A 19,582-nucleotide genomic window follows, 5' to 3' on the forward strand; every position below is an offset into this window, starting at 1 on the left:
GTACCAGTTAAGATTCTGTGAATAAACTGCTGTCTGCGTCTAACCATAGCTGCCAGTGTGAGTCTCTCCTTCCGAAAGAACACGCAAAGACGGGACCCCGCGGGTCCGTCTTAACAAGATTTAGATTAATTAAGGAGAAGGACAAAGAGTAATCTAGAATAAAAGTACATAACAGAAGCATAATTCCAAAAAATTAAGGAAAGATTTGCCAGAGTAAGGTGGTTTGAGTCAAAGACTATAATGGAAAAATTGCTGGCTTTTAAAGACCATAACTCTGGAATAATCTTACTACATTGCCACAAGGAGATGGGGAGGGCAACCAAAGATGTCAGTGCGGAGACACAGTGAATCTTGGCCACCAAGAGATTTGGCAACAGAACCACACTGCCACCTCCTAGGAAAGCCTGTACATTATGTGCCAATCTGACAACTGGAAGGTCATCAGTCGGCCTTTCATGGGATTAGGACCCCAGGCATGGGAAGTCCTTCCACTGCCTCTGATTGGCGACAGCTCTTTTGTATAGCAGTATCACTGAAGAGGTGATGACCATTGAGGAAATACATCCTCTAGATGCCGAAGATCATGGAATCACTCAGATCAGAGGTGAGTCGAATCCAGAACGGTTTTGTGCTGGTATATGTCACTGGGGAGAGGGGTATAGAAAGATCAGTAGCAATGTAGAGTGTAGCTTTTTGTGGGCTTCCCTTCCAGGTCCCTTGATTAGGTATTTAATAGTCTTGAACACGGCATTGTTAATATAAATGGCAGTGGGAAAAGGCTCTTAAATGTGTAATAATTGCTCTCTTAAGGACCTCAATAGTCATTGGGACTGTAAGATTGTCCATGAGCTGCCCTGTCACGGAAACAACTGAAGTGAAGATGGGAAGGGGGCTGGTATCCCACTCACTAGCATCCCACCTGACTAAACTTCACCACTATCAAACATGTCATGAGAACATAAAATACTATGTCTGGATGAGAATGATATTACATTTCTGTGGAAAGTAAAATTGAAATTGCAGAGGCACTGCACAATCTTCCAATCCTTAAGGAATGGTATCGAGAGAACTGGGGCATTTATAAATTAGATTTTTTTTTTAAGAAAGGTAAAACAGCAAATCTGGCAATTGCAAATGACTCCAATTCACATCAGTTGGGAAAGCTTTTAGAACTATATATCTGGGATTAAGAGGGAGGATAGATAAAAGCAGCACAAATGGTGTTGAACATGTGTACTTTCAAAAGGTGTTTGATAAGGTATCACATTTTTTCTTTATACTTTCATTGGTGTTGCTCGCAACAGCCATATTTTGCTCATCCTAAATCCTCTTTAAGTGGTCTGATCAGCTATTTTAAAGGGCAGTCAAAAGCCAACATAACATGTGGTGGCGGCTGGTACAATTGCAACATTTAAAAGGCATTTGGATGGGTATATGAATAGGAAGGGTTTGAAGGGATAGGAGCCGGGTGCTGGCAGGTAGGACTAGATTGGGTTGGGCTATCTGGTTGGCATGGACGGGTTGGACCGAAGGGTCTGTTTCCGTGCTGTACATCTCTATGACTCTAAAATTGGAACCCATGGAGTAAAAGGCACAATAGTAAAATGGATACAAAATTGACCGAGAGTTAGAAAATGCTATCGTCATCTTTTGGTTTGGACTGAAGAATACAATGGTGTTCTGACACAATAATAGTTTGGATTTAGGAGGACAGGGCACAATTTTGACATCTGCAGATCACACATACTTTGGAAGAGTGGCATCCTTTAGCAGTAGGGAAGATAGTAATATATTTAAAAAGGACATAGAAGGTGGAAGAGACATACAGATGGGAGGTGAAATTCAAAGCATTTTAGTACGATACATTTTGGTTGGAAAAATGCACAAAGATAACACAAGTTTAATGGCATGATTTTAAAGGGAGAACAGAGAGACTTGGAGATGTTTGTGTACAAATTTGTGGAGGTAGCAGGACAGGTGAACTGCAGTTAATAAAGCACATGGTATTCTTGGTATAATGATTAAGAGACAAAGAGTACCAAAGCCAGGAAGCTATGTTACATTTATAATTATAAAACTAGTTATACAATGAAACTAGTTCTACTTCAGAACAGTACATTTGCTCATTTGAGAAATTTTATAAAAATATAGCTCTTATTTTCTTTGCTTCTGGATTAAAAGTACCACGGTCAATTGTAGTGCCCATTGGGATGGAATTTATAGGTGGCTGAGCAATGTGGCAAGATATGCAGCACAATCAGGCGACAAGTATGATGATCCAATCTCAATACTGGGAACAACTTGTACCATCTTCATGCTTTTCACAAGCAGAATGGTGAGCTTCTCAGTAGGTGAGTTGCCAATTTACAGTTATTATTGCTGTCAAATGTCTTGTTAGAAACCCAACCCGCCTCATTAATAATCAGCCACTCATCTTATCAAACTCCCAAATAAACTCAATGTCAGGAAAACTTGACAAGAAAACCAGTGCCAGCACCTAATGTTTTCAGCTCACTTCTTGTTCAAATTGACATCTGTGCAGGTACTCTTCATGGATTCTAGTCATATGCATTGCATGCCTGCAGAAATTAGCATCTCACACTTGACAACCTCTGATAACCCTCATGACACATCACTAGTCCATCTACAGAATGCTTCTACACTTCAATGCTGTACCATTAGCTCACATTGTAATGCTGCAGCAAGCACACTGTACTCTCAGGGACTCAAATCCAGCTCATGAACTGGACTAGGTTGCTTGGTCGGACTCTTAGCTTTCTCTCACAGTACTCACTGACTCTTAGCCCCCCAGAATGCTCACAGAATTGCTGTTTTGCCTTTCTGTGCTTTGTCCCTTGAGCCAGAGTTACCAGGCTCACATTACTTCTGTCTTGCTTTGCTGTTTGGCACAAAGCCAGTTAAGTTGTCATAGTTGTCAAGAGGCCTCAGTCGGATCATGAGTACAGTCATAGCTCAGGGATTCCTGGCACAGTAAGTCAAGAGCAGCCTCTTATACCAATACAGACCTTGCTTGGGACAGGCAGAGTCAGGACCCTCTCTTCATAAGGGATGTGCCGAATGACAGGCAGCACACCATCCATCCTGACCTTATCTGCCTTATTGTTGGCTGTTCTCCTCATTGAATGGGAGAGGCAGGTAATATGCAAGGTGAAAATGGTTGGAAAACTAATACTGGAGGCAGGAGGGGTCTTGAATTAATGAGTAATTAGCATAAAGGGCATGCAATATTAGTGGTGTCAGGATTTGGGATGGGTTAGAGTGAGTGGTCAAGATGTTGCAGGCAATAGTGACAGTCATAAAATATGAAGTGGGTTCATTAGCAGAGACAGAATGAGTTTGAGGTATTTGAGGGAAAATGGTGGAATCTACCTTGCCGATTGGAAAAATGCACTGACCTTCTTCTTAGTGTTGAGTATTCCTGAGATGGTTGAGAATGCTTTAATCAGGGTAACAACCCAGACCAGGCTGGCACTGTTTGGGGATCGTGGCCTCCACCCTCCTGGGGGTGAGGACATCCCATGTCAGCATCCTCGTCCAACAGGACCTTCAGGACTCTGCCTGCAATGCAGGATGCCAATATCCCCCATCTGTCATGTCTGGGATAAATATTAGTAACAATGCAGCAACTGTGGACTGACAGTTTTCGTCTGGATGCATAATGGGTTTTTAAAGAAGTTGCTTGTGTAAGAAATGCCAGTCAATTCTGTCACATCCACTGCTTAGCAAGTTGTTCCAGGAACAGTGTGTGGTAAGACAGGGTGGATGTTGAATGTCAGAGATGCTGTGAGGGCATGGTAGGTAATTAATGAAGAAAGTTTGGTAATATATGGCGAGAGAACTCACTAAGCCACATGGTGTCAAACCCTTCAAAAAATTTGACACAACTCAGACTTAAGAAAAAAAAACTTAAGATCAGTCCTTCAAATCAGATATCTGGGATTGAGACAAAGGTCAAATTAGCACAATATCACACCAGGCTATCCTTCTGCCTCTTTGGAGAAAACATTTTAGTCACTGGCGTAATCAAATGTGAATGTCGCATTATGAAGACTGCAATTAGCATCATTTAATGTGCAAATCTGGGAAACATTCTGTTCTAGAAGTTTGCATTCCATGTGTGTTTGACAGAAATTGCTGTCACAAATGACTAATTTTAGCAAGTTGTCACAACTCTTCATTTCTGGTGAGAAAATGATTCACAGGAACAAAGTTTAACAACTTGAAGAATTACTTCATATGAATAAAGTGGACCACAATAAGACAGGATATTTGAACATTAATTCCCTCATGTTGCTTAGTATTGTAGAAGTGGAGGCTAGAGGTTTTCCAAAAACTGAAAAGCAAGTTATAGGATCTGTGATCATCAGGACACATTTGTATTACTATGGAAGCAACATTTATATAGCATCATTAGTTTAGCAAACATATCATGTAATATAACCAGACAAAAATCAACACTGAGCTAAAGGATAAGATATTAAATGGAATTTTAAAAAAAAGTTCTAAGGAAGATCTTAAAGGAGAGATTAATATGATGATTGAGAAGAGAATTCTAGACCTTGTTAGTTAAAGGCTGGGTCATCAATAGTGAAGAAAATAATCAAGTATGCGTTAGAGGTCAATGCCAGTGGAATGCAGATTTCTCAGAGAATTGTAAGGCTAAAGGAAGGTGCAAAGATAAAGGGTATAGCCAAGAAGGGATTTGATTTCAGGGTGAGAATCTTAACATATTTGCTCAACTGGGAGCCAACACTGAGTTGTAGAAACTGGGATAGGATGTGAACACCAGAGTTTTGGATCAGTTAGAGTTTACAGTGACTATAGAATGGGAGGATGCCCAGCAGTGTATTTAAATAGTTAGATCTGGAGCTAACAGAAATGGGAGAGAATATCAGTTTAAGAGGTAGAAGCAAAAGTAGGTAATGTTGAGGAGGAGGAAAACTTAGTAATGGAGAGAATATGGGTCAAAAAGTCCAGGTTATTGAAGTTGCAATGGTTTTGGTTTAAACAGAAACAGAGGCGAAAAAATTTTCTCTGTTGAGCTCGGACTAAAGTATAAAATTTGTAGTGGCAGCCAAAGGCAAGAGTTCGATATATCGTTGTGTTTAATTCAAGGAAACTGTGGTCCTTTGAAGGTTGACAATAGAGACAATGGAAAGATTGAGGGAAGTCGTGGAGAACTTGAGTTGTACCACATCAGCATTTATGTTGTACCTAAACCTATGTTATCAGATGTGGTTGAGGGACAATGCATGGGTGAGGAAGAAGAGAGAGGTAAGAATAGAAAAATCAGAGGATTCTAAGTTAACAGCACAGGAGAGCGAAGAAAAGTCATGACTAAAGATGTTCTGATTGTGATTGGATTGAGGACGTTGGGTCCCAATGTTATGGGGCATGTTTGATATTTATTTTGAATAGTGACAAGCTTGGAGGGGATCTTGTTTTATTTTTTGAGTTGGAGGAAAGCCTGCTACGAGCAAGGTGAGTTGGAGGAAGGTTTGCAATGAATAACTTGCCCAGCTGAACTCTCTCATTCCTGAAAAGAAAACTCTCTACATCAGTTCAAGGTAAAAATAATTTAATTTTTCAAATGAGTGATTTAAAAAAACCTTTTCAAGATTGTATTTCCTGAACAAGTTGTGACTGCAAGAATTCAGAGGCAACCTGGCATATTTCCTTTTCAAGGGTGTTTATATCTACACCATCAATTCCAGGCCCCCACAATGTTGATTAAAACCAAAATGGGTCTGTTTCAACTTAGTACTGGCAACAATGGCCTGCTGAGTTTGAACTCTTGTGTGAATCACACTTGCTCTTTTCCATCTACTGGCAAAAACTGGGTGTGTCAGAAATAGGGTAAGATTTCCATTTTGAATCCTGCCTGCCAATTTTAAAGACCTGCATAGTCTTCCTGACACAGTGAAAATCCAGTCCCTGATCCTTTGGAGTAAATTTGGAAACTTTTGAGCTTAGTGATTTTATTTTTGTATTTTATAAGTTCATTATAAAATAATGTCTATGGCTCATTCCAGAGCAACATCAATCCTGAACAGCGAAAAACCAAAATGTAACCAGCCTTTTTGTTCCTCTATATCCTATTCAGACTGTATTCTCATTTACTATTTTTAAATTTAATGCATACTACTTAGTGCTGTGTTGCAGTACACTATCTGCCAGCACACTGCTCATTTGCTTATTCTTGCTTCAACACTTCTGAGATTTTTTTGTTTTTTTCTTCAAGTTTCTTAGATAAGCACAATTGTAAACTTTAAATCATCTTCCTTTATTGGTAATTTCAGAGAATTCATGAAAGAATGAAACCATGAAGTCCAAGCACTAATCCTGAGAGGATATCAATCTGATAAAGGCATTCCTAGAATGTCATGGTCAATGTTTTGATTTTCAGATTGAAATTTTGAAACTAATTAATTATGTAAGGAGGAGTTAGGAGCTAAAACCAAAGTTTAGCATCAAATCAAAACTCATACAAAACATCTTAAAATATCAGTTTAAAAATGTCTAATGAGCAATTAGAATACTAGCTGATATTCGTGAACAAAAAGCGAAATACTATGTTCAGTTTTAACCCCTCATCCATCATGGTGAAAACCAAGAAAGAGGCCAACCAAAATGCAGTGATGATCTCCCTAGCATCATTTTTCTGCCTTTGTTTGACTGTAATTTTGAATTGCAGATAGAAATGACATTTGTTCAAAGTAGCCAAGGTCCTTTTTACATATCCAGAATGAGTTCTGATGACTACCAAATGAGCCCCGATTTGCTAATTTCATCTGAAGTCTGATTGCTTGAGCAGCGATGATTGTCCCATGGGACATAGGAGTCAAGGTCAGAAGATGCCCAACATCTCGTTTCCTTTTAGACCAGGATGAGTGGTAGTGCTCCCAAGGGCTCACATGAAAACCCTAGGACACCCTTGTCCTGAATCTCCTTTCTAGAATACTGACCATATACCAGATATTGTGAACATGAGTCCCATGGTGGCCTTATGCCTCACAATTTTAAATCTATGGCAGCTACTTCGTGGTGAATTTCTGGTTATATTCATTGACTATTACCTACGTGGTGTAAGGTGGCTCTTTGGGATTGTGAGTAGTGCTAGTTGATTAAAATTGAGGCCCATTCAAATTTAGCATTGGCATTAAATTTTAAAAGAATGAAACTTCATTAACTAAACAAACAGTTATAAAGAAAGACTTTCTATTACACGTAGTAGGCTGGATTTTAACTCTGATGTAAGAATGTAGTAGAGTCTTGCACCCAATGGGGTGGACTCAGAGATTTTAACCATTGATCTCATTATCACATGGCCTCTCATACTCATTGAGAAAAGTAAGTGTAGGAACAACACTGATTCACAAATCTAGCAGTATAAAACAAAATTCTATTAACTCCTTTATGTAAAATAATGGTTTTACATTCTTAAAATGCAGACAAAATATGGAAAAATACATGGAGAGGAATAGAAGTTCAAAAAAACCTTGGGTATTTGGATGCGTGAATGAATGACCATGTTAATATGAAAAATAAATCCTATTGACATAATTTGAATAAACTTCAACTACCAAAATTAATTTATATTAATTAATATTTTAACTAAACCAATGATTGCATTGATTGTGCCCTTCTGTGGTTTATTCAATGGAAACTGAATCACTGAATTTATGTAGTTACTTTTTAAAAAATTTGTTCTGTGGATGGGCATTATTACCAAGTCAGTATTTACTATTTGTCCCTAATTGCCCATTAGAAGTTGATAGTGGGACGTCTTTTAGAATTGCTGCAGTCCTTTCTATGTTTTTATATATTATTTGTACCTGATGTTTAGGCATAACATAGCCTAATATGGTCCTGATTTTGTGTTCAAGAGCATGCACATATTTCCAACTAGAAGTATGCTGCCACCATATTGATTAAGGCAGATGTTAACATTGAAAAGGTAGAACAATTCATTTCAGTGTTCAATTTTTGAATGCCATAGTGCTTCACTCATTGCATCCTAAACTTACAAAGTTCAATGTTCAAGGAAAGTTACCTAATTAGAGATATTGAAAGTAATCATCCAGTATTTGCAGCTTAGTTAAAGTTTGTTATTTTAGACTGCTGTTTGACTTCCGGACATTTCTCGAATGCATTGTACTGCTCTGGAAAATTAACATTATCTAAAAACAAAGAATTTGCAGTTTTTGTGCTGATATTGGCTGCCTCAGAAGTAGTTTGACTATGTATATGAGTGGGACTGCCCACGTTATTTTAAAAAGAGGGAAAAGGGAGAAATTACAACGCAGGGTAGCTGGGAAAAGACAGAGGAGGGGACTAGAAAAAATCCACATCAACAGAAGTTATTAAAAGACCAATTCTACATTAACTTTTGTTTTTTAGGAGCAATAAATGAGATCCCTTCACCTCACTAACAAAGCTATCTTCCAGCCATGACTCAAGGATTGGAACAAAACATGGCCAGACTGTCAAGGTCACTCATGGCCTGGACTTACTTTTCACAAGTTCTTGGTGGGTTTCAACAAGTCAGCTATGTATCTCCATTCAACAAAACTTGCCTGGAATCACACTCTTAGTGTGAATACAATATAAAAAACACAATTTAGGACCTGAATATGTTAAAGACTGTTAGTGGTGAGACTCCGAAAATCACTCCAATCATGAGCCTTTATCTGCCAATTCTGTACTTATTTTTGTGCTTCACAGTACTTGCATAATTTCTGGAAATAAAATTAGCAGGATGATTCATAATTCACGAGAAACTTGAGATATTTAAAATTAACTTCTGCTGGAATAGCTTGTCGAGAAATAAAATGCAGTTGGCACTAAAGAGCAGAATTGTGAGATTCCGAAAGGAAATCATCTGGTATTTGTAGGGACTAAAATCAATACAATTGCAACTTTTGGCTGGTATGTGCAAAGTTCAGTTAAGAAAATATGTTGAGATCAATGCATGACAAAGTAGTTCATTAAGTAAAGCCATAGTTACACTTAAATGACCGCAATAACTTTTGAAAAGATTATTTTACCAGGGTTAAAAGGATTATACTTAACTTCATATTTTTTCTAGTCCACCCCTGTTGAACATGCTATTGACACTCTTAACATCTGAGACTAACTTAAATTTTGATGAAACTAATATTAAATCACAGTTACAAAAAATACTGTGGTAGAATTTTCATTAAGATTTCTTCAATTGTCCTCTATAACTTTTAGGCAGATGAGAAATCCCAGAGAAATAGTAGAAATGCAATTTGTGCAGTACCTCTAGGATTGTCATTAATTGTTGGCTAAAGCTATAGCAAATATTTGGGACAATGCCTGCCAAAGCTTTACAGTAATATAATCCATGTTTTACAATCAATTTACAATCAATGCTTCCTCTAATTTCCCATCATTGTGTGAACTGGTTTCTTGCACTGTATAACCCCACACGATTGCACATGCACACACTGTCTATGCATTGTTTGTCCTCGCATGGTGCACTCCTACATCTACTTAGCTTTAAGAAATGTTTCATATCGATTGATAATTTCTTTATCACTTACTGTACCTGTGAAAGTTGGTGATCTTCTGTTTAGGATCTTTTCTAAGAAGTTGCCATCCTCAGGATTCTTAAAACCAAGTAGCAGCATGTAATGTTGGGAAAAGGTTTCGGACCAGTCAACAGTCTGAGGCAAGATATGATTTGTGCCAGGATCTGAAATATTATCATACATTTCAATATCATATTTCTTGTTTCAAAGTTATTAAGTCTACCTTCAACGAAATTAAAAATCACACAACACCAAGTTATAGTCCAACAGGCTTAACTGGAAGCACTAGCTTTCGGAGCGGGGCTCCAAAAGCTAGTGCTTCCAATTAAACCTGTTGGACTGCCACCTGGTGCTGTGTGATTTTTAACTTGGTACACCCCAGTCCAACACCGGCATCTCCAAATCATACCTTCAATGAAATTAGTGATAAGATCAACATTTCCTGAAATAGTACGTATGATTTTGGATAAATAAATTTACATTGTGGTACTAAGATATTGACAATGGAGGGTTGAATTTCAAAAGATACATCCAAGGTGCATCTCAGGCACACCTTCCTCAATGTGATCCATACTACTGAAATATCTTTAGATAAATTGTAAGCAGAGAAAAGATTTAGAGCAGGACAATACAAGAACATTTCCATATAAACATTACTCAACTCTTCAGTTAATTTGGATGCAGGATATTATATAATATTTTTCATTATGAATTTGGTAGGCAATTTGTCACAAAGACAATATTCGTCAAATATGTTTATACCACTATGGTACACAAAATGTAATATAGGTTAGAAACTCTAGAAATTAAAAGCAGTTTCTATTGACCACATATTGTTATTTTTAATTATGTTCTGAGAATAGCATGGAAATCGAGTTGAGCATGGTCAGGGTTTGCAGCAAGACCTGATCACATCTTATCTGTATGTCATTAAATTTTTCCTGGGGTTTGAGTAGATTGACTATGATGGTACACCATGAAATTGCAATGAATCAACACTAAGTTTAAAGCATGCCTGTGATTCCTTGAATTGTGAGGAATTTGGCAGCAGTTCAATTTCAAATGGCTGTTTTCCTTTATTATAAACATAACAGTGTGTTGTTAATATCACGAGTGTACTTGCTATTCTCTGGAATTCTGAATAACTGGCTTTTTAAAAAAATACATCATTCTTTTTAATCTGGTTAAGTATTTTATTGCACAATATCTACTAATTGATACTGTAAACAGATGGCATTTTTTCTTCATTTGTTCTCGGAAAGAAAATGGTATTGACACCAGCTAGTGTATGATATCCATCACAAACTGCAATTGAGAAAATAATGGTAAGTCATAGAGATGTCCAGCACAAAAACAGATCCTTCGGTCCAACTCGTCCATGCTAACCAGATATCCTAACCTAATCTAGTCCCATTTGCCAGCACTTGGCCCATATCCCTCTAAACCCTTCCTATTAACATATCCACCCAGATGCCTCTCAAATGTTGTAATTGTACCAGCCTCCACCGCTTCCTCTGGCAGCTCATTCCTCTCTCACCCTAAACTTACGCCCTCTAATTCTGGACTCCCCCACCCTGAGGAAAAGACTTGTCTATTTACTCTATCCACGCCCCTCATGATTTTATAAATCTCGATAAGGTCATGCCTCAGTCTCTGACACTCCAGGGAAATCGGCCTCAGCCTATTCAGCCTCTCCCTATACTCAAATCCTCCAACCCTGGCAACATCCTTGTAAATCTTTTCTGAACTCTTTCAAGTTTCACAACATCCATCCAATAGGATGGATACCAGAATTGCACACAATATTCCAAAAGTGGCCTAACCAATGTCCTGTACAGCTGCAACATAACCTTCCAACTCCTATACTCAATGCTCTGACCAATAAAGGAAAGCATACCAAATGCTTTCTTCACTACCTTCTACATCACTTTCAAGGAACTATGAACCTGCACTCCAAGGTCTCTTTGTTCAGCAACACTCCCAGGACCTTTACATTAAGTGTATAAGTCCTGCTCTGATTTGCCTTCACAAAATGCAGCACCTCACATTTATCAATTTGCCACTCATCGGCCCAGTGGCCCATCTGATCAAGATCCTATTGTACTCTGAGGTAACCTTCTTCACTGTCCACTACACCTCCATTTTTGGTGTCATCTGCAAACTTACTAACTATACCTCCTATGTTGACATCCAAATAATTTATATGAATGATGAAAAGCAGTGTACCCAGCACCGTTCCTTGTGTCACATCACTAGTCACAAGCCTCCAGTCTGAAAGGCAACTCTCCACCACCACCCTCTTGTCTTCTACCTTCAAGCCAATTCTTTATCCAAATGGCCAATTCTCCCTGTATTCCGCGAGAGTTAACGTTACTAACAAGTCTACCTTGAGGAACCTTGCTAAAGGCCTTACTGAAGACCATATAGATCATGTCCACTGCTCTGCCCTCATCAATCAAGTTCTTGAGACATTATTTCCCATGCACAAAGCCATGTTGACCATCTCTGATCAGTCCTTGCCTTTTCAAATACGTGTAAATCCCATCTGTTAGAATTCCCTCCAACAACTTGCCCACTGCCGATGTCAGGGTCACCGGTCTATAGTTCCCTGGCTTTTCCTTACCACCTTTCATAAATAGTGGTACCACGTTAACCAATCTTCAGTCTTCCAGCACCTCTCTGTGACTTTTGATGATTCAAATATCTCAGCAAGGGGCCCAGCAAACACTTCCCTAGCTTCCCACAGTTCTATGGTATACCTGATCAGGTCTTGGGGATTTATCTTTTTTTTATATGTGTTAAGACATCCAGCACCACCTCTGGAATATGGATACACCTCCTTGAATTACTGGAAACTGTTAGAGTAGGCATTCCTACTATACTGTTACGTAGGGAGTTCAGGATTTTCATTAAGTAAGAGAACAATGATATTTCCAACTCAGGATGGTACATGCAGGGGGTGCTGACTCCATATGTCATCTGTCCTTGTCCTTTGAAATGGTAGAGAAGGACCGGTCACATCCAATCCTGAATGGTAGAGGACAACTAAACAACTGACTGCAGGAGGTGGGTTCAGAAATAACCTCAAAGAAGGGGGATGCTAATACATTAATGCAAAATATTTAGATGATATATTTGCATCCAACTTTAGCCAGATGTATGTAGTTGATGAGCCAGTTGCTTTGCCTCTCCTGAGATCCCCAGCATCACAATAAAAAAATCCAGAATTGTTGCAGATGCTGGAAATCTGTAATAAAAACATAGGGGAGACAATAGCCAAGTGGTATTATCGCTAGACTATTAATCCAGAAACTCAAGTAATGTTCTGGTGACCAGGGTTTAAATCCCACCATGGCAGATGGTGGAACTTAAATATGATTTTTTTAAAAATCTGAAATTAAGAATCTACTGTATGACCATGAAACCATTTTCAAAAAAGCCCATCTGGTTTGCTAATATTCTTTAGGGATGGAAATCTGCCTATAGGGACTATTAGTAGCTGACAATGGATAGTGTGTGATAGCACCCATATTATGACAAGGCCTGATGTCTAGGAGTGGGGGCAGGTCCTCAAGCCCCAAATTGTTGAACTCGATATTAAGTCTTGAGGGCTGCAGGGTACCCAAGCAGAAAGTAAGGTGCTGTTCTTCGATATTGTTCTTCAAGCTTGCACTGAGCTTCGTCTTCTGCCTCATTAGAGCCCATCTTTGGGGATCTATCTCGACCGATCATTTACTATCTCTCTCTGTCTGTCTGTAACCACCTCCAACCACCCCCGCCCCAAACCACCACTACCAACCCCGATACCATCTTCTGTATAAAATCCATCCCTTTCCTAGCTACTATCAGTTCAGAAAGAGAGTCACTGGACCTGAAAGGTTAACTCTGATTTCTCTCCACAGATGCAGCCAGATCTGCTGAGATTTTCCAATTTTTGTTTTAGTCTTCAATCAATTTGATTCATGCAAGAAATGGCTAAATGCACGAAATACTACAATGGACATAGGATCTGACAACATTTCAGCAAAAGTACTGAAGACCTGTGCTCCAGAACCAGCTGCATCTCTCATCAAGCTGTTCTTTTACAGCTACAGTAATGGTACCTACCTGGCATTGTGGAAAATTTTCCTCATATGTCATTTCCAAAGAAATCAGGATGAATACAATCCAATCAAATGCTGTCTACTCTCCATTATCAGTAAAGTGATGGAAGGGGTCAAGAGTTATCAAACGTTTTACTTCCTGTCACCATTGCTCCATTGCCAAATAATTTAAACCTATGCTCTCTTATTCTTGATACTTCTACCAAAGTTTTCACCTATCCACTTTGTTCAGATCAATCATGATTTTGAATACCTCAATCATAACTGAAGGTCTTCATCTTTGCAGTCATTCTCATGAATCTTTTCTAAACCCTCCCTATTGGCTTTGTATTCTTAACATGAGATGCCCAGATTGAATGCAATACTCCAAATAAGGATGAGTCAGTGTTCCATACAAATTTAACATCACTTCCTTGCTTTTGAACTGTATGTTCTTATTACTACAGCCTAGAATGATGCATGTTTTACTAAGCAATATCTCAACCTGCCCTGACATCTTCAATGTTTTATGCATATCGGTCTCTCTGCTCCTGTATCTCTTTTGAATTCTAATCTTTATTTTGAATTGTTTCTCCTCATTCTTCCTACTAAAATGACAGAATCACTTCTTTGTGAAACAATTTCATCTCTCTCCTGTTCACCATTTCCACCAACTTGTTCATGTCACCTGGAAGTTCGACACTAATCTCTTCACAGTTCACAATACTTCCATATGTTTCGTTGTCTGCAAATTTAGAAATTGTACCCTGTACACCAACATCTAGGTCAGTAATATATATCAAGAAGTGCAAAGGTCCTAAAGTCACCAACAGTTATATATATCGATTCACTGTTTTCAAGGAGTATAAAATACACCTACTAAAGCAAACAAATCCCACGCAGCTCTTTGAAGGAAAACATAACTGCATAGTGGCTAATGGCTACACAATTAGAATTCAATTTTGTCAGAGAGTTCCATTATCAGATCAGTTTTATTATGAAATAACTGATAACACATCACCAATATTATGCATTATTATCGATCAAATGTTTAAAGGGAGGAAAATAGTACAAATAACAATATAACTTCATTACCTGCATATAAATAGTTGGCATAAGCAGGATGTTTTTTCCTGAAAACATCTTTTATTTTTTCGATTTGTGCAGCAGTTGGTTTCACTGCAAATGGTGTGTACATAACTGAAAATGTTTCAGCTTGTGTGATACCCTCTTCCAACATTGCCTAGTTTTAAAAATAGCAAAATACTACATTTAAAATGGAACAAGTTCATCACAAACAACAAGAATTTAATTTCTGTAACACTTTACTAGTGCAGGCATTTCAGACCACTGTACAAAATAGTCGAGACAGGTTGATTGAATCAGTTGACTCAAGCAAGGTGAGGAAAAATGGAGGATGTGTTAAAAGCACAAAGAGAGAGTGTTACATGAATTTTTATACCAACAAGTTTCAGATGTTGGGAATAGTGTTAGCTGAAAGAGTTTTGTTGGTAGTAAATTAAAGAAAGTAAAGAACAAGTAAAGTAGCAACTAACAAGTAATGTCAAACAACAGAGAACCACTACCAAAAAAGCAGCAAGTTCTTGCAGGGATATACAAATAGAAGAAAACAAAATGAAGTTGGGTGTGGCAAAGGCAAGAATTATTTTTGTGGTTTGCTATGTAGCTCATTTGAGAACTAGCTTGGGGTCTGGGGATAAGAATGCAAATCATAACCTTTTGAATGAATTGTAGTTTGTGAAAAGTGGAAGCAAAGAAAGCTTCAAGGAGGACATTTTATCATGATCAGTATTCAAAAACCATGAATATCCTTATGGCTATTTGTGTGTCTATGCATTACACAAAAATTAAACGTGTCACGTGCTTGAGGGTTCATAGGTTTGGCTGGGCACAGCATGTAAATTTATAATTTGCATAACATTTAATATTACTGGTTCCCATTCTGGCTGAAAAAAACTGCAGCTTTGAGTTCAATCAGATGTTTACCATAAATATGCATGCTTTATTTATATATGCTACTCTTGCTTTTATACAAACTAAAAGTTAAAGGAAGTGAAAATCACATTGCCCTGATCAGGTAAAGTTCTTAAACATAAAATTAAGCAATATACAGACAATAGTAATATCATCATTCAAAATTAAATGTTTGGTGATGCATTCCAATAAGTTGCTCGTTTGAATTCATGAAAGTATACTTAAAGTTCCCAGGATTCTGCTTAGATATTATTTTATTCTATCACTGCACTTTTAAAAGAAAGGCTTGATTAGCTCATTTGGCTGGAAAGCTAGTTAATAATGCCAACGGTATGGATTCAGTTCCTACACTAGTGGAGGTTACCATGAAGGACCCTCTTTCTCAAAATATTTCCTTCCTGAGACATGATCACCCTCAAGTTAAACCGCCAATCATCTCTCTTTAATTAAAGAACAGCCCTATGATTTGTGGGCGGCACGGTGGCACAGTGGTTAGCACTGCTGCCTCACAGCGCCAGAGACCCGGGTTCAATTCTCGCCTCAGGCGACTGACTGTGTGGAGTTTGCACATTCTCCCCGTGTCTGCGTGGGTTTCCTCACGCAGTGAGCACCCGGTTTCCTCCCACCATCCAAAGATGTGCAGGGTCAGGTGAATTGGCCATACTAAATTGCCCGAAATTGCCCGTAGTGTTAGGTAAGGGGTAAATGTAGGTGTATGGGTGGGTTTCGCTTCGGCGGGTTGGTGTGGACTTGTTGGGCCGAAGGGCCTGTTTCCACACTGTAATCTAATCTAAAAAAAAATGATTCAGGTAATCTATGGCACCTTTACCTATTCTGAAAATAGCTTGATTTCATTAAGAATTAGTAACATTAAATACTAAGTTGGATGTATTGCAATTGTTTTAGTTTAATACTCAATGATTCAAACAGTTTATTCCTTTCAAAAGCAGAATTTAGTTAATTTATCTAACCACTTAATTAATTTCCTGGTATATTTTGATTCTGCATAATTAACTATAGTTTCATTTTGATCTTTTTTTGTGATGGTGAAATGGAATGTGTTTGTAACCATTGAAAAACTATTTCTATAACAATGGAAGAAAAAGGCTGTCAGCGCAATCCATATCCATTCTGTCTCATTAGTGCCCATGAAGTGATACCAGAGGATGCAACAAAAAGTCTGGGCCTGACACAAAGATGAGAACAACCACATGAATGGTGGAAAACAAATGCTTTTATTTATTTCTGAACCATTTTCAGAACTGTTTAAGCGTGCCACCGACATGCCTCCGTTCATGTTCCTATTCCTTTTCCTCCTGCCCCATTGTAGTAAACTTCCTGTTCCATAGATGGGGTAGAGTCTGCTAAGCAGGGCAACCTATTAGCCTTGGATGTTTGGTGAGGTGAGCCCAGAGGGATTTGTGTATGTATGGCCCAAACATGCTAGAGGCAAGTTGACCTTCCTCAACCTCAACTTCCAAGGGTTAGGGTGGGCAGGCAGGATGGTGTTGGAGGACCTGGCAATCTCTGGAGCATCCTGAGCGGAAACTGCCAAGAAGCATGTGTGTAGTTCCTCCTCCAGTTGGGTGCCTCCATGTGAGGATGGGTAACCTGGACTGGAGTTTAGGTTCCCCGTCCCCACTCTCACCATGATTTTGGTCCTAAGGATTAATGGCTGGGGCATTGAAGTGTGTCCCTAGAGCATTCTGAGGGTATTGGATCTGTCTTTCTATGGCAGTTGTCAACTTGTCCATAAAGGCATGGTTTGCTGCACTGCTGCAGTTTTTGGGCAGAGGGCCGATGTGTTTCGCATGCTTATATGATTTGTCTGATCCATCTGTATATATAGTTGAAGCCCCTCATTGCTGAGAGCACAGGGTCGTCTCCTGCTGAGAGGATATGAGCAGGTGCCTCAAATCTGACAGTCCTCCAAGTGCCATAGCCTGGGCATTTCTCCCCCATCCATCTGTGGAACAGTTACTGTGTGGCCCACAATCTGTGCACCTATCGATTTCACAGTCAGATTCGGAGCAAATGTGAATGCGCCTCTCGATGCTTCCACCAGATCCTTGACGCTGTTGTCATCAGAGATTAAGGGTGTGTGTTCTGGGGTAGACAGGTAGTTCTCTGGAAATGTACTTGGAAGATTAGCTGCACCTGTAAGACACAAAGGGAGAAGGTATTATGGCTGGTGATTAGAAACAGTATTTGAGTGTGACTCTGCCTAGTTAATGTCAACATTTCAGCTTAACAACTGGTACTTACTCAGAAGGTAGGAGGTGAATTTCCCTTCATCTCCACAAGTGCAGATCTATACTTCCCCTCCGAGAACAAGAATTCTGTTCTTCTTTAAAGTTTTCATGAAGGTCTGTAGCTCAGGAGCTGGTTGGATTCGTTGTAGGTCTGTTCACCGAGCAGGTAGATTTGTTGGTAGACATATTGTCCCTTTTCTAGGTGACATCATCAATGCTGTTTGCCTCCTGTGAAATGCTGCATAAATGTTCTGCTTTGAATTTACATAGTTCTGTTCGAGTTGTTTCCGGTTGATGCCGGTCCCAGTTTTCCGTTACAGCAGTTTGTATATTGGGTCCAGGTCAATGTGTTTGTTGATGGAGTCCAAGGAAGAGTACCATGCTTCCAGGAATTTCCTTGCTGTTCTTTGTATGGCCTGTCCTAGTATTGTTGTTTTGTCCCAGTCAAACTCGTGGTTCTTGTTGTCCGTGTGTATGGGTATGAGGGAGAATTTGTCGTGTCACTTGGTTGCTAGTATTCCTGGATGCGGCTCGTGGGTTATGTGCCTGTTAGTTCTACATTGTGCTTAGTGCAGTCACTGCATGGGATTTTGTAAATTATATTGGTCCTGCACATAATAGGTTTCTGGTCCTTTATTCTAGTGAGCCACTGTCTGAGAATGGTTGCCAGCTTGTGTGCTGTCAAGATCCCTAGTGTTCGGAGTAGTCTGGTTGTCAGTTCTGAAATGTTTTTAATGTATGGGAGAGTAGCCAGTGTGTTGGGAAGTATCTTGTTTTCTTGCTGTTGCTTGTCCACCAGCCATCTGCGGATGAAGCTGTGGAGGTATCTAATTTTGGCGAAGACTTTGTATAGGTGTTCTTTTTCCTGTCTTCAGAGTTCCAGGGTGCTGCAGTGTGCTGCTGCTTTCTTCAATAGAGTCCTATTGCAGGTCCTCTTTTGGGCATTCAGGTGATTGCTGTTGTAATTTAGGATCTGATCAGTATGTGTGCACTTTTCTTGTGCATTCATATTCTGTGTCCTTGTAACTATTACATCTAGGAATGGGACTTGATTGTTGTTCTCTTCCTCTCTCATAAATCTGATCCCAGTTGATCATCTGGTTGTGTGTTTTCTATTTCAGGTCTTTTAATTATCACAAAAGTGTCATCTATATACCTAATTCATAGCTAGGGAGGGCTGTCTGTTCGAGTCTTTGCATTACTGCTTCAGCTCTGAGCCCCAAGATGGGTAAGCCCTTAGGTGTCCCATTGACTTGCTCATATACCTAGCTGTTGAAGTCTGTTGTTAGCCAGAGGTCGAGTAGTTTTAATTTGCTGACTTTGTTGATGGGTTTGTATTTGGTTTGTCTTTTCTGGTTGTCCAGGACTTTTGTTATAGTATTTTTTTAGCTAGAGTATACCAACTGAAGTAAATCATGCCGTAATATCGAATGAGATCATCAGCTCGTCTTTGTCGATCTTCATGTTCCCGATGTTGTCCAGAAATTCCTGCGATGAGTATATCAAGCGTGTCGCTCCGCGAATAAGGTGTTGAAGTCTTCGCTGTAGTTCCTTAACTAGTCTGTGCATGGGCATTCCTGGGAGGGACACTGAGTCTGAGTGGGGTGTCAGGTTTATTTACTTTTGGGAGTCCACATAATAGTGGGGTGTTCGTATCTTCTGGTTTCATACTTTGTAA

The 19,582-nt window shown here is 39.2% G+C and overlaps 1 protein-coding gene across 1 annotated transcript in view; it reads right to left on the reverse strand.

The window, feature by feature from the left end:
- LOC122555930 (spermatogenesis-associated protein 16-like) overlaps window positions 1-19,582 on the reverse strand; it is a 131,186-nt gene that overhangs the window by 62,614 nt on the left and 48,990 nt on the right. Inside the window, exons 6-7 of the mRNA XM_043702210.1 lie at window positions 14,753-14,900; window positions 9,593-9,739 (exon numbers count right to left, since the gene is read on the reverse strand). Coding sequence (XP_043558145.1) covers window positions 9,593-9,739; window positions 14,753-14,900 — 295 coding nt within the window. The remainder of the gene's footprint in view (window positions 1-9,592; window positions 9,740-14,752; window positions 14,901-19,582) is intronic.

The sequence above is a fragment of the Chiloscyllium plagiosum genome, chromosome 13 (assembly GCF_004010195.1).
Source record: "Chiloscyllium plagiosum isolate BGI_BamShark_2017 chromosome 13, ASM401019v2, whole genome shotgun sequence".
Taxonomy (NCBI): domain Eukaryota; kingdom Metazoa; phylum Chordata; class Chondrichthyes; order Orectolobiformes; family Hemiscylliidae; genus Chiloscyllium; species Chiloscyllium plagiosum.